Below are 15,909 nucleotides of genomic sequence, written 5' to 3'. Positions count from 1 at the left end.
CCTCCCTTTCCATGCAAGACGTTATTTTCCATCTACCTTTCAAAAAAGTAAAATGAGGATCTGTCACACAAAAAGCCCCCCACCCACATGCATTTCCTTCATGTGAATCTCGTCACTCTGCTTGACATCTGCACCATTTCTGCCTTCTCTCTTAGCTTTCCTACCAGTCTCTTTCCAATTTATACAAGGAGTTAAGCTGCACTAGCACTCTTTGGCCTGCTCTCACAGCTGTAATGTGCTTTCTGCATGTCAAAGTCAACACCCTCCATCATTCCACATTACTGTACTTTCAGGTTTGTCACATGACCTTCCCACAACATTGCCAGTTTCCTGCAACATTTAGGGGGGGGGTGCTGGTTTAATTTACTATGCCAACTGCAGAAGACCAGAGTGCCAAGTTTAATAACATTATACATTAAACACTCAGTTAAAGCCACAAGCAACCAATGCATTACCCACAATGCAAATAAGGACCAAGTTTAAAGTGCATGGAATAATCTGAGCACCTGGTAATGTGAATTCCAACTACATCTCATCTATCCGTACTAGAAAAAGGATTGTGTGGCTCATACAACGCATATACTCTGCTGAAGAAAGTTTTCATGGCAAGTTCACACCCTGGCAAGTGTGGAACTCCTGCCCAAATGACTAACTTCAATGTCAAACTTTAAATTTTCAATTCTACTATCTGACATACCAGGGTTAAAAAGACAAATATTTAAACTTCCAACATACCCAATTTCTTATAATATTCTTCCCACGCTTTGGTATAATCAGGCTGTCCAGTTGGATTTGGGTTATGCTGGTCACCTGCAAAACAAAGTCAATAAAGCTAACCAAAACAGACTTAAAATCTGATCAATCAAAATCTTAATTTTGCAGCAACCTAGCTTAAAACCAGCATAAATGTTCTGTACTGAATGTACACAGTTCTGAATCACCACAAATGCAACATGCAAAAAAGGACATGCAAAAGAACAGAATAAAGTCAGAACTGCAACAGTGAAACACGAGGAACATTGGCTAAGTGTGAAACTGTAAAACCTAAAAGGGTTTTCCCCCAGGGGGCAACCCCCTGCATTCCAGACACACCCACTACTTGTTTATACCATGTCTAAGACTAAATTGCCTTGCAGAAGACAGAATACTCAAATAGCAATTTCAGTATTAGTATACTATTTTCCTCGGACATACAAAAGGACCCTACGACAGAGCATTCATACAAGTATGACTCAAAAACGTGCAGCACTTAATCACGGCTTTTTATATTTCTTCAACATATACTTGACTAGTTATTTTTTCTTAAAGATACAGCACAACATAAGAAAGGAAAGCTCAAATTCAAAAGAACTATTAAGTCATCGGATTAAAAAGTATAGCTGCTGGAGCAAATGAACATAATTTAATACAAAGAAATGGTCCAGTATAACTTATCTATGGAAAAAGTACAGTTGTGTACACTTACCATAAATGCAGATGTTAAGAGTGTATTCACTGTTGCAGTCATTACACTTGGGTTATCCTGCTGGCAGGCTACCCTCAGTCAGCCTGACTTCCAAAGTCTAGGTTCGGCGTCTGTTACTGTTGCCTCTTCCCAGACGTCAGTGCGCCAGGGGTATAAAAGATGCAGCAGATGCCATTTTCTTCAGTTTTTATTGCCCCAGATGTCAGGTGCCCCCAAACAGGTAGGCTAAAAATATGCCAATAAAACATGCATGCACCAAAATATATTACACCTTTATCTATATGCAAATACACCACAGAGGTTGTACAGATTAGAGAAGTGCAGATAAGTTGCAGCAAAGATATGGGGGATGGTGGGTGGGTAGCCTGGACTGCAACAGTGAATATACTAAAATTTACATTTATGGTAAGTGTACACAACTGCACTATGTTCGTGTTTCACTGTTGCAGTCATTACACTTGGGTTGAATCCCAAAGCTATGTTTGGGTGGCTGGAGCTAAATAGCATTAGGAGCGGCTATGAGGCCCTGCAGAACTGCAGTGGCAAAGCCTGCCATGGATTTAGAGTAGAGTGGCAAATGATAGTGCTTTGTAAAGGTGTGCATTGAACTCCAGGTAGCAGCATCTAAAATGTCTTTGGTTGGTACTCCCCTGAGGAAGGCTGCTGAAGTGGCAGCTGCTCTGGTTGAATGTGGCCTAATGCCCTTAGGCACTGGCTTGCCATGTTGTGAATAGCAGAAACGAATGCAGTGGCCTATCCACTTTGAAATAGTCTGCTTTGAGATGGCCTTTCCTTGTGATCCTGCAGCATATGCCACTAAAAGTTGCTCAGTCTTTCTGAAAGCTTTAGTTCTGTCCAAGTAGAAGCGTAGCTGTATGTGTATGTCCTAAGAATGCAGAAGTCTCTCACCCTTGTTCTGTGGGTTTGGATAAAAGGTAGGCAAGTGAATGGTTTGGTTAAGGGCCACACTGTACATCACCTTAGGCATAAATGTCAGGTTTGTCCTCAGAGAAACCATGTCTGGATGGAAAATGATAAAAGGTTCCACAGCCATGAGTGCCTGTAACTCTAGACTCGTCTTGCAGAGGTTATTGCTAGGAGCAGCGCTGTTTTCCAGGATAAGAATTTTATATCAGCTGTTGAGTCCGGCTCAAAAGGAGGCAGTGTGAGTTTTTCCAAGACATAATTGAGGTCCCATGCAGGTACTGGTGCTCTCCTTGGAGGTCTTATGTTTTTGGCTCCTCTGAGGTACTGCCTTATTAAAGAATGAGAAAAGATAGGTGGTTCTGTATTGTAATGGGCTGAAATGGCAGAGGCATGGATCTTAATTGATCCAAAGGATAGGCCTCTGTCCAGCATCTCAGTTAAGTATTGTAAATTCTGAGGAATGTTTGGAACAAACATGTCAATTCCTTGGGCCTGGTTCCAAGCACAGAATCTCTTCCATTTTTCTGCATAAGATTTTCTGGTACTGGGCCTCCTGGCCTCCAAAATAACATCCATCACACTTCTGAAAGGCTACACTATCCGCCATGCTGCCTGATTTAAGGTCCTGAGTTGGCTATGCAGGATCTGATTGTTTTGTTCGGTCAGTAAGTGAGGAATTTGAGGCAATGTCCAGGCTGGACCTTGAGACAAGTTCTTTAGGATTGGGTACCAGTGCTGGCGTGGCCAGTCTTGGGCAATCGGTATCATTTTTGGCTTCTCTTGTCTGACCTTTAGGAGTACCTTGGGGAGGGAGAGGCAGTGGAGGAAAGGCATATACTGTTAGGTTTTTCCAGCTGAAGGATAAGGCATCCACTTTCCATGCTTGCTTGTGATAACTCCTTGTGCAGAATCTATGTAGTTGGCAGTTGTGAGGGGAGGCAAATAGATCTATGTCTGGGCATCCCCATTTCCTTGTTATGCTGAAGACTTGTGGATTCAGTTTCCACTTATGGGGATCCATGAGGTTTCTGCTTAGTTCGTCTGCCAGAGTATTTATCTTTCCTGGCAGGAATTGTGCTTGCAGGTGAACTTGATAAGTCAATGCTGTGTCCCACAAAGTCATGGCTTGTCTGCAGAGGGGGTAGGAATGCGTGCCTCCCTGCTTGTTTATGTACCACATGACTGTAGTATTGTCCGTCTATCAGTAGTTGTCCTGGATGAAGTAGATCCTTGAAAACTGTCAGGGCATTTTGAACAGCTAGCATCTCTTTTTGATTGATATGAAGATGCATCTGGCTTGTGGGCCATGTGTCCTGAATACATTTTTCTGCCATGTGGGCCCCCCAGGCATAATCTGATGCATCCGTTGTTAGTGTCTGCCTGGTTGTGGGTAAAGTGAATGGCTGTCCCTTGTTGTGGTGACAGGCCTGTGCCCATCGAAACTCCTGTTGGAGGCAGGGAATGAGGGTAATTAATGTTTCCAGGCTGTGGCAATGTTGAGTCCAAACACTTTTTAGATACCATTGTAGTTTCCTCATATGCAGGTCTGGAATATGGAATTAGCAGAATGCAGGATGCCATGAAGCCCAAAGCCTGCAGAATTTTTCTTGCAGATAACTGGGTCTTTGTTGCCAACATTTTGAAGTAAGTCAGTTGCCTTTGTTTGTCTGGCATCAGATAAGCCATCTGGGTAGTTGTATTTAAGCTTGCACCCAGGAATAATATCTCTTGAGAAGGTACTAGTTTTGATTTCTTTTCGTTTACTGTGTACCCTAGGCAAATTAGTAATCTTTTTACAAACGCCAGATGCATTAGTAAAATGTCCTTGTTCTCTGCTTGAATAAGGCAGTCGTCCAAGTAAGGATATATTTGAATTCCTCTGTCAGCAAAATGCAATTACTGGTGCCAGGCATTTTGTGAAGACCCTGGGCACAGTAGATAAGCCAAAGGGCAGTGCAGAGAATTGGTAGTGCACTGAGCCAGCTATGAATCAGAGGTATCTTCTGCAAGATAGTCCGATTGGGACATGCAGGTATGCCTCTTTTAGGTCCGAAGTTACAAGCCAAGTCTTCCTGCCCAGCATGGGCAGAAGCTGCTGCAGAGTCAACATTTTGAATTTTGGAACGTCCAGAAATTTTAGAATAGACCGGTCCAGTATTGGTCTCCAGGCCTTGTCCTTTCTGGGTACCAAGAAAAGTCTTGAGTAAAATCCTTGTCCCTGCTCTTGCTGTGGTACTCTATGAATGGCCCTCATGTCCATGAGGGATGAAACTTGCTTTTGTGCCTCTGCCCATTGATTGTGTGGCAGGTCTGGCATACCTTTTGCCCTTGGCAGGGTGTGAAAGCGGAACCTGTAGCCCTGAGACACTATATTAAACACCCATTTGTCCTGGGTGATCATGTGCCAATTTTGTGGAAAAAAATGCTAGTTTCCCCCCTAAGGGGGCTGCCAAAAGATAAGTGCTTGGTGCTGGCAGAGGAAAGTCATTGGGACTGTTTCCTGTATGGCTGTGATTTGTCTTCTCTGCTTTTGGAGGTAGAAGCACCCCATTGTTTAGGCCTGTATGAGCCTTGGGGCTGGGATCTGCCTCTGGGGCGTCTATCTGCTTCTTTGTGGCCTGTCTGACACTGGAAAGGACCAATTCTTTGTGGGCCAGATCCGGCTAAATTTGGGTGGCTGCACCTGTAAGAAATCCTGAACTGTCTGCATAGATTTTGCTTTGTCCTCCATTTTCTTCAACACCTCTTCTGCTTTAACACCAAACAAAGTATCATGCTGTAATGGAGCATCTAATAATTTTGCTTTAACATGATCAAGCAGATTCTGTTTCTTTAACCAAGCATGCCTCCTAATGACAGAATCCGTAACAGCGGCCCTGCAAGAGGCCTCCAGAGAATCAAAACCACATTGCAAAGTATGCCTTCCCACTTGTTCAGCTGCATGCAATAAATCCTGCATTTCCTTGTTTTCTGCACATTCAGAATTTAATATTTTCTGTTTAAGCAGTGACATTAAGAATTACTGATATTTAAGCATATGAAATTGACAATTTAAAGCCCCCACAGCCAAGGTAGCAGAAGTGTAAACCTTTTTCCCCCCATCTGTCCAGTGCCCTTGAATCCCTATCAGAGGGGATAGGGTTTTTGCAGTGGAAGCCTTGACCCCTTTGGGACCCTGAGAAATAGTTTCTGGGTCAGCAGCAGGGTTTTTATAAAGAAATTTATTTGAATCTGGAACCCTGTAGTATCTGTCTGGCTTAACAGGTGCAGGGGGTAAAGAGTCAGGAGACAGGCCAGACTCTGAAAATACATCTACAATGAAAGTCTGGGCCTTTTCTTAGATTCTGAGTAGTCTTGGCTCTCCCAGTGGAAGTGCTCCCTCATGGTATGCAGGGTTTCCCATAAGAATAATCCTCAGGAGGAGAGGCTGAAGGGACAGATTCTTCAGCAGCAGAATCCTCACAGGGAGGAAGAGAGTATTCCTGTTCAGAAGAGGAGTCAGAGGAAACGGAAACCTGATCTGAAGATTCATATTCCGTCGCTTGCCTAGGCCTCTTATCAAGAGGGGGATGGGAAACCCTGATCAAAGTAATTAGATCTTCGGCCATTTTGAGCATCTGTTTTTTTTAGGCATGGAGGCCTGTCCATGGGCTTGCTGCACTTGTTTGGTCTTTAGTGGTGCTTTAGTCTTTGCCTTTGAAGCTGTAGTCGGTTTTACATATAACTGTGTAGGCCTGAAAACACCCTCAGAAGCCGATGCCTGCTCAGCGGCTACGGACCCATCTGAGGGAATATTTTCCAAGTGTCCAATACCTTGAGTTTCCAGCGGCCAAGTCTGCTCCACGTGGGAGTCGGAAGCGGCCTGCGGCTCTGAGGTAGCGGGTGTCAGGGGCTGCGAAAGCGCCTCACTGAGAAACAGCAAACCGGCGACTGGCTTAGAAGCCTTGTCGTCAGTTTTGGACCTCGGAAGCCTGTACTTTCCCTTGCGTTTCTTGTGAATTGCGGTAGTCGGATGGCTATCAGACGACATCGTGTAATTAAATCTTCGGCCAAAGTAATGAAATGCAAAATCGTACCAACGCTTAATAGTGCGTTGGTTAAATCTAGCACAAATCCTGCAATTAGCAATGTTGTGATCAGGGCCTAGGCGAGGAATACAATAAGAATGAAAGTCCTTATGAGGTATTTGCTTCCCACAAGAAATACAATTATTAACTTTTTCTGACATCAGTCTGGAGCAAGAAAAAAAGTTTCCCCACCGGGGTAGTTAGCTTTAAATGAAGACTTCGGATCTGAAATTCGAACACAAATCTCAGGAGTCGGCCGACCGGCACTTGCAAACTGCTTCTGCTTCGGACACCACGCGGCAAGAAAGACTGGAGAAAATGGCGCCTGCTGCATCTTTTATACCCCTGGCGCAGAGACGTCAGGGAAGAGGCGACAGCAACCGACGCCAGACCAAGACTTTGGAATTCAGGCAGACTGAGGGTAGCCTGCCAGCAGGATAACCCAAGAGTAATGACTGCAACAGTGAAACACTAACATCCCCTTCCGGACCTCGGCGGCTTCAGTTAGAACAGTTTCAGACCTACACCAACATTACACTTCATCGGATTTTTTAAAGAGAAGTGTTGCGTTACAATACCAAGAACAGCTCAGAGCTAAAATATCTACAGCAGTACCTAACTTGGTTCAGAATATACCATGAAAGAGAAACTTTCTTCAGGGTGAGGGGGCTTTTCAAAAATGTAAATGATATCGGCACACAAACATAGCCCAGAGCATACACAGCAAAACAAGGGCATGTAAACATGATACTTGCCGACGAGAGAGCGTCGCAATTGCAGTCCAACTCGCTCTAACCTTTAAAACGGCTGCATGAAACACTAACGTGCAGCAGAAAAAAATATATATAAACGAGCATGGCACACAGATGCCGAAATGAGCATTAATAACATGCTAAAATTAGAAAAAACAAACTAGCAGCAGTAGTGAGAAATATACGAGCTATCACTATAAACCAACACTTGCATAAAAAAAGAAGAGACTGCTTATTCTGAGCATCAGTAACAACGATAGATGCAGATACTCACCAAGCCGAATTCAGCATGCAGCATGGGACCTGACTAAAACAGAAGGCAGCATTCACACACGGGAACACGACTAGATAATTAACAGAGAACCAGCAGTTTGAAATAAAATGTATAACCATAATACAAAACACAAAATACATATAATTATATATCAGCAGCAAGCAAATACAACAGAAGGTTAATTTAGATCGTCGGCAGCAGCATACACTAGTGAACCATGTGGCACCCTCAAACAGAAGCATAAACGATATCAGGCAGCACAAAATAGGGCTAGAAGTGCATTCAAACAGGGGCTGGGTGTAGAATTACATTTTTAATTCACTAGGAAGACTCATCTTTCCAATGAAGCAAAAAATGCAAACGAAAATGCAGGCAATCCAAACTTTTCAGTAGTCCCTCAAACAAATGCAGATGACAGGATACACGTACAATGAAAAGGAGTTCCACACACCACATGGATTTTATTAGATTGAGTGGGCTGGGTAAGGCAGGTCTGACATCACAATGTGGGAGGAACACTGGCTCTTCTATACAGCATGCAAATCAGGCAGGGATTACATCACTTTGGGGGAGGAAACATCCCGACAGCTAGAGCAAGAGCAGATGGCAAATGTAACAATTTCAGAGCCAGCTACAGGTTTTTCAAGTTGGTTTGCAAAGTGAAACAAACAGTATAGAAAGCTAGGAAGCAGAACAGGGAAAACAGTTGAGTGGGTTATTTTTTAAAGCTGCAAGGGTGATTTTAAGCTTTATCAAAGAACAGGGACTGGAAGAGTCAGCAGGTTGGGGAATCTGCTTTAATATCCTTTCCTTTAATGAACGTACGAGATGAAGCCCAAGTGGCTGCTGAGCAAATGTCATCCAAGGAGACCCTTGACCAAAAAGCAGCAGGGGTGGAAATTGATCTAGTAGAATGAGCGCAGACTCCTTCAGATTTGGGACGGCCGGAACTTTGATATGCTAGTAAGATACATTGGGAAATCCATCTGGACAATGTAACTTTTGATACTGGCTTCCCCAAAGAAGGTTTTGCAAAGGATAAGAAGAGTTGGTCCGATTTCCTGTGACCAGGGGTCCTGTGCAGATAAATTCTTAATTGCCTGTGTACATCCAGGGAATGCAATTTATATTCACCTTTGTTCAGGTCATCTGGAAAGAAAACCGGTAAATTAATGGATTGGTTGATGTTAGGTTCCGACGTGACCTTGGGCAAGAAGGAGGGATTGGTCCTGAGGGAAACGATCTTTGTGAAAAACCAAGTATGGCAGTTTGGCGCAAAGGGCTTGAAGTTCCTAAACCCTTCTAGCCGAAGTGATGGCAATGAGAAAGGCAGTCTGCCAGGATAAGAATTTTAGGTCCATCGAGGCTGCTGGCTCGAACGGGGGGGGCTGTCAAAGATTGGAGAACAAGAGTTAAATCCCATGGAGGCACTGGGTCTTTAACCAGAGGTCTCAAGAGAAAAGTGCCTTTTAAAAAGGTCTTACATAATTTGGAAGAGGCCAGGGGGCGGAGACCATTTCCGACATGATAGTGGGAGATTGCAGCTAATTGGACTTTGACCGTAGAGGAGCAAGCACCCTGGTCGAATAAAGTAGATAAGAATTCTAGCACTGCTGGTAACGGAGCTGTACAGGGATCTAGGTTTCTCCGTTCCGCCCAGATTGAAAAAAGCTTCCATTTACTATTATAAATCTTCCTCGTGGAAGGCTTATGAGCGGCTACTAAAATAGCCTTAACATATGACGAGATACCGGGAGTCCTAGCTATCACTGGAACTGGATCAACCAAGCTGTAAGTTTGAGGTTGTCCAGGTTCGGGGTTGTCAACCCTAGCGGATGAGAGATCAGATCCGGTGTGGGATCTAGAACCCATGGTGGGTTCAATAGGTGAGACCACAGGAAAGGGAACCAAGCTTGACTAGGCCAGAATGGGGCTATGAGGATCACTTTGCTCCAAAACAGACGTGCTTTCTGCAAGAATTTCAGCATTAGGGGAAGAGGAGGATAAGCATAAAGTAGACCGGATGGCCAAACAAACATGCACCAGAGTGTCTCGGGGGGATTCCCCAGGTGGGGGAATTAGAGCGAAGTAGTCGCTGCACTTTGCATTCGGAGACGTGAAGAGATCGCAGCAAGGTTGACCCCATTTGAGGAAAATCTGCTTCGCCACTCTTGGGTTCAGAGACCACTCGTATGGTGAAAGGATGGTTCGACTCAACCTGTCTGCCAAGATGTTCGACCGACCCGGAATGTGCATTGCTATGAGAAAGTTGGTGGAAATCGCCCCATTCCCAAACTCTCATGGCTTCTCGACAAAGTGGGTAAGACCTGGTTCCCCCTTGTTTGTTGATGTAGCAGACTGACATGTCTGTCTGAATTGCAATAGTTCCCGAGGGAAGAAGGTCTTGGAGTGCTTGCAACTCAAGAAGCACCGCCCTCATCTCTAGGACATTGATGTGCATAGGTAGGTACTAGGCTATCGGCCCTAGGGCCCATACAAGCCTAGTCAAAAAATGTACCCTGGCTTTCGCCACCCAAGAAAATTCTTTTCCTGTGCCCCTGTCGAGCAGAGCCACAGAAGTGATCCCCGGGGTGAATATCCCATCCAATCATCAAGATTTTTCTTGAGTGCTAATGAGGAGCTCTGACAGATAGGTAGTCTGTTCCAGAGTATGGGAAGTCTCTGGGACAGGAATCTATCCCTCCAGCATGTTCTGTTTATTGTGGTGACAAGGTTAAGGTCCCTAGAGCGTGTAGCTCGGAGGGATTGGGATTTCTTTAAGTGGAGCATGTCCAACAGCTCTGGGTTTGACATAGCTTTGTATGTTAGGCAGAGATCGCCCCTGAGTAGGCGGATATGAGATGGAGTAAAGCTGTAGGTTTTTGAGACCGTCTGCATAGGGCATCTGTTTGAGGCCAGTAATCATTTGTGAGGCATTTCCTGTGGTCTTTCCAGTTGTAGATCTCTTGTGAGGTACATACCAAAAGGGGTGTTGTACTCTAATGGGTCTAATGAGTGATGAGTAGAAGGGAACAATAACCTCTTGTTTTCTGGATGAGAATCCTTTTGTGATGAGATGAGCCACGTAGAAGGATTTCCTGACCACTGTGGCGATGTGATTATCAAAGGAGAGACTACCATCCACCTGTGTCCCAAGGTCTCATCACATTTTCGGCATTAAGTAGACTACCAGCTATGTGGTAGTTCATGGGTATAGAGTTTTTACCAAAGGGGATGACAATACACTTTTTGGCATTAAGCTTCAGGCCATAGCTTTGACACCAGGTATCTGTCTCAGTGAGGCCCTTTTGTAGTTTGTCCACATCGTTAGGAGTTTCGATTATGGCTCCTAGTTTGCAGTCATCTGCAAACTTTGTTAGCCAAAGACCTTCTGTGTTGGCCAGCACTTTAGAGAAGTAGATAAACAGGAGAGGACCCAGAACTGAACCCTGTGGTACTCCACTTGTCATTGGTCTGATGTCGGATTTGAATCCGCTACTTTCACAGTGTGGGTTCTGTCAGTGAGCCAGTTGGCAACCCATCTTGTGACATAGGGATTTATACCTAGTTTAGTGAGCTTATCTATAATTCCAGAGTGGGGGATGGTGTCAAAAAACAAGGTCTCTGATTGGGTCCACGTGCCTTGGACGGTTCTGCCCATACAGTGCCCCCACCCCAGGTGAGAAGCGTCCGTGGTCACTGTGGCAAGAGGGGGAGGCATCGAGAACGGACGCCCTTTCTGGAGGTCTGGAGACTGGAGCCACCAGAGTACGGCTTCCTTGCAGACCCTGCTGAGGGGAATGGGTGAACACAGGGGATGTTGTAGAATGGACCATTGGACCTGTAGGGTCCACTGCAGTACCCTCATGTTCAGGCACGCTAAGGGTAGTAGATTGACAGTCACCGCCATAGAGCCTAGCGCCCTCAGGACCAATTCCGCTGGAGGAGCCGGGTAGTTCTGAAGAGCTAGTACGTGGAGCTTCAGGGTCCGAAGTCGGTCCTGAGTCAAAAAGACCTGCAGAAGATTTGTGTCCAATCTGGCTCCAATGAAGTCTAAGACTTGGGTTGGGTGGAGAGAAGACTTTTTGATATTGATTGTAATTCCCAGTCGGGAAGCCAGATGGAGGAAATCTCTGGCTGAACACAGTAGATGCCTGGTGGGGGCGGACAGGAGCCAGTAGTCTAGGTACGGAAAGACCTGTATTCCCTGAAGCCTCAGGTGGGCCGCTAACACTTTGGTGAACACCCTGAGGGCTGTGGCGAGAACAAAGGGGAGGACCCTGAACTGGTAGTGGCTGGCTCCCAGCCGGAAGCAGAGATACCTTCTGGATCTCCTGTCCATCAGAATGTGGTAGTACGCGTCCTTGAGGTTTATGGGGCACATCCAGTCGTTCTCCTGGAGTGGGAGAATGGATCGAATGGTGACCATCCGGAACTTTTCCTTGGCCACTGACAGGTTTAGGAAGGATAGATCGAGGCTTGGTCTTAGGTCCCCCGTCTTTTTTGGCACCAATAAGAACCTGGAGTAAAAGTCTGATCCGGATTGATCTGGGGGGACGTGCTGGATGGCTCTTTTCTAGCATAAACCTCAAGGACGCGTGCTACCACTTGAAACTGTAGTTTTATTGGCCATTTTGGGTCAATTCCAAAACTCCATCTTCCTCTCTTAAAACCTGGTTGCCTCGTGGTTTTGGCGTCTTTTCAGGCTTGTTGGCTGTTGAAGCACCCAAGAGGAGAAAACGCTGAGAGAAGAAAGGAGCCACTTAAGTATTTCATTTTCTGGCTTGTTAAATTTGATTTCTGCATTAGTAACTGTATTTAGAGCACAACCTAGAGCTGTTTACTGAATTTCCTGTTTGCACTTGTATTTAAAATCGTTTTTTTCTCCAAACTTGCATTTTATCTGTCTTTGGCCTAGCACTCTTGTGTGGGGTCATTTACTGCACTGTTATAACTTGTTGATACTTGTTAACCTCTGCTATCTCTGAAAAAACAAAAAAACAAAAAATCTTGTTTTCCCACTTTTCTGAGATTTAAAAAAGTTCAGTTACAGGCTTGCTGTTCTTGAACTGTTTGTAAGTTTCTGTGAGGCCATTTTTTGCTTGGGCTAAAGGAAAGTCTCTGTTGATCAGTGGCAGTGAAAAACATTGAGCAGCCTGCCATCCCCTGTGGGAGTGGTTACTGATTTGAAACTGTAGTTTTATTGGCCATTTTGGGTCAATTCCAAAACTCCTTCATCTTCCTCTCAAAACCCTCTTTGCTGCTTTTGCGTTTTGAGCATAGCGCAACAACGGGCAGCGCCGCCGAATTGGGTTTAAACTATTCCTGGCTCCACAAAGTCTGCTCTTCACTTTTACCCTTAGAACTGCTCTATCTCTCAATTTAAACACCATATTCTCATTCTAAGGCCCTTCACTGGTCCAATTAAGTAATCATACAAGTTAGCACCATTAAACCATAAGCACTACTTACTCATACTCTCTACGATTACCCTGTCCTCTATTGGTCCGTCTTAAATTCAGTTTCCCTATTACTCTAGCATGTCCAAAGGTCAGTCAATGGTTTCCTCTCCAGTCCAGCTGGTGAATCTGGGAATTTTGAGGCAATGTTACAACTGTCTCATGTACACGGACAACCCTCTCCTCCTCCAAACAGGTTCAAATATATGCGAGAGATGCAACTATTTAGCCAAACTGGAGGCTGAGCTCTCATCTCAAAACTGGTGTAACCAGTCAGGAGGAGAAGGTAACCTCACACAACACAATTCCAGTATCACATAGTCCCACCACATCAGCGAACCCAACACATAAATGCACAAAAACATACTCTGCGGCTCTAAATAAAAATCTACCTAAGCAACAGAGACCTCCAAAGCAGACATCCAAGCAAACGCTACCTCAAAACAAAACACACACAACACAAACCACAAAGTCAGTGTGCCAAGCAGCCACAGCCCTTAAGGCTGAATAACGCACCTGATACTCTTGTTATAGGTGACTATTGTCAGACACACTGACGTCCCGTTCACCAGGCTGAATAAAGAGAAGGTCACGGTGAGCTGCCTGTCGGGTGCTAGGAAACGACAACGCAAGCACTCAAGTCACTCCAAAGCAAATACAAATATGACTCAGTCATTGTACTTGCTGGTGTGAATGACCTGAGACGCACCTCTCTGGACTACATGAAAAGAGACAGAGGAGCTCTCTGATCATGTAGCCCAGGCTGGTACGACCCTGACCAGCATCTTACCCTCACCTAGAATGATGCCGCAGTACAAAGACAAAATGATCGATTTTAACAATTGGCTACAATTTTGGTGTCATTCAAAGGGGATCCAGTGTCTGTCAGCCTGGGATGACATGCTCAACAAGCCACATTGCTTCACTAGGGACGGCTTGCACCTGTCACCACTGGGCTTTCGGATATTGGCAAAGGCTCTTGCCACCCCCATAGTGCCTTTTTTAGGCAAGGCTCAAAAGTCAAACCCACCCCCATAGACAGCACAAGGAACAAGAAACTAAGGGTAATGCTGCTAAACGCCAGAAGTCTTAACCTCAAGATGCACGCATTCGAAGCTCTCCTCAGTATGGAGAACATCGATATCTGTGCAGTGACAGAAACCTGGATCAAGGCTCCAGAGAGCACCCCAGCACTACCAGGCTATACCTCATATCATGCTTTTCGGCCCCAAAACCCGGACCGAACCACAAAAGGGGGGGGGGGGAGTTTCCATATTTATCAAGGATATCCACACCTCCAGGTTAGTGGCATTGCACGAAGTATCGGAGACCATCCATGTGCAACTAACAGTGGGCAAGACTGCTTTTCAGTTTATAGCATCCTACAGACCACCCTCTCAAAGTCAGGAATCCCATTCGGCTTTCCTGAAAACATTGGAGAACATGAAGATCTCTCCAAACACAATTATATTGGGCGACTTCAACTACCCAAACATTGACTGGGAGCACTACTCCAGCCCCAGCACCTTAGCCCAAAGATTCCTGGAAATTATAAACTCAAATGTTATGGAACAACTAGTCACCACTCCCACAAGAGGGGACAACATATTAGACCTGATCATTACCAACATGGGGACTCTATGCTCACACAAGAAGTATATCCCTCATTGGTAAGATCAGACCATAAATTAATTTCACTGGATGTCCACATCCCGACCCTACCCCAGAAAACCAAAGTGAAAAACTTCTCAAAAGCGAACTTCTCACTTCTCAAAACCGAAGTGGAATCCTTCAAGGCCCCAGGGCCAGTGGAAACTACAGCCTAAACTGCAGAATCCTATATAAATGCATTCTACGGACATCTCCAGGAATGCATGGATCATGCTATCCCAAACAAAACCAAGACCCAATCATCCAAAGGCAGGCATCCAGTCTGGTGGACCCCTGCCATAAATAAACTGTACAACAGAAAGAGGAAGCTACTACATGATAGAGCAAAATCCCTAATAGGGAAGGCATCTCTGATCAGTACTAGCAAAAAATTACGATCCTTCGAGAGAAAAATTGCACAGGACACCAAAGACAATCATAAGGCTTTTTTCAGTTATGTTAGAAACCTGGGATGCAACTCCCAGACTTGTTCTGAGTTGATTCTAAATGACAAAAAATACACTGAACCCACAGACCTCGTCAATATCCTGGCAGACTAGTTCAGAGCAAACTTCTCCACCCCTCCCCCCCCCCCCAAAAGAGCAAGCATCTATCCCGGCAGAGGGCTGTCTCCCAAACATCTCAGATGCTCAGGTGAAGGCTGCCCTCTCCAAAGCAAAAAAACACTGCTTCCATGGGACCAGATGGCGCCCCAGGTTGCATCCTACATGAACTACAAGAGGAACTAATACCTCAAATAAAACAGCTATACAATCTCAGCCTCACTACAGGATATGTGCCCACAGAATGGCGTACAGCAACAGTGGTCCCACTCCACAAAGGTGGAGCCTCTACGGACCCTGGAAACTATCGCCCCCAAAAGCCTGACTAGCTTAGTCTGCAAGGCTATGGAGAGGATCATCATGGAGCTCATAAACAAAGACAGTGGGGACCTACAGACACTAGATCCTACCCAGTTCGGCTTTGTCAAGGGCAGATCCTGCCTTTTGAACCTGGTTGACTTCTTTGAAACAGTCACCAAAGCCATAGATGAAGGGAAGGTAGTCCACACAGCCTATCTGGACCTTGCAAAGGCATTTGACACAATACCCCACTCGGGCATCATAGATAAGCTATCCAGCTTAAATATAAACCCCTATGTCACAAGATGGGTCGCAAAGTGGCTCAAAGACCGAACCCACAGAGAGAGTTGCTGGAGCCATGTCAGACTCGAAACCGGTCACAAGTGGCGTCCCACAGGGTTCTGTCCTGGGACCACTCTTGTTCGGTATATACTTTTCCGAGGTACAAGCAA

At 45.2% G+C, this 15,909-nt stretch overlaps 1 protein-coding gene across 2 annotated transcripts in view; it reads right to left on the bottom strand.

Annotated features, from left to right (window-relative positions):
• The window catches only part of FUBP1 (far upstream element binding protein 1), a 1,223,929-nt gene that overhangs the window by 291,690 nt on the left and 916,330 nt on the right, over window positions 1–15,909 (bottom strand). For both annotated transcript variants that reach the window (XM_044085874.1, XM_044085872.1), the window contains one exon: window positions 736–810. In XM_044085874.1, the coding sequence (XP_043941809.1) occupies window positions 736–810 (75 nt within the window). The remainder of the gene's footprint in view (window positions 1–735; window positions 811–15,909) is intronic.

The sequence above is a fragment of the Protopterus annectens genome, chromosome 10.part0, assembly GCF_019279795.1.
Source record: "Protopterus annectens isolate FY-2018-M chromosome 10.part0, PAN1.0, whole genome shotgun sequence".
In the NCBI taxonomy this organism is placed as follows: domain Eukaryota; kingdom Metazoa; phylum Chordata; order Ceratodontiformes; family Protopteridae; genus Protopterus; species Protopterus annectens.
This window is presented reverse-complemented; position numbering and strand designations above follow the sequence as displayed.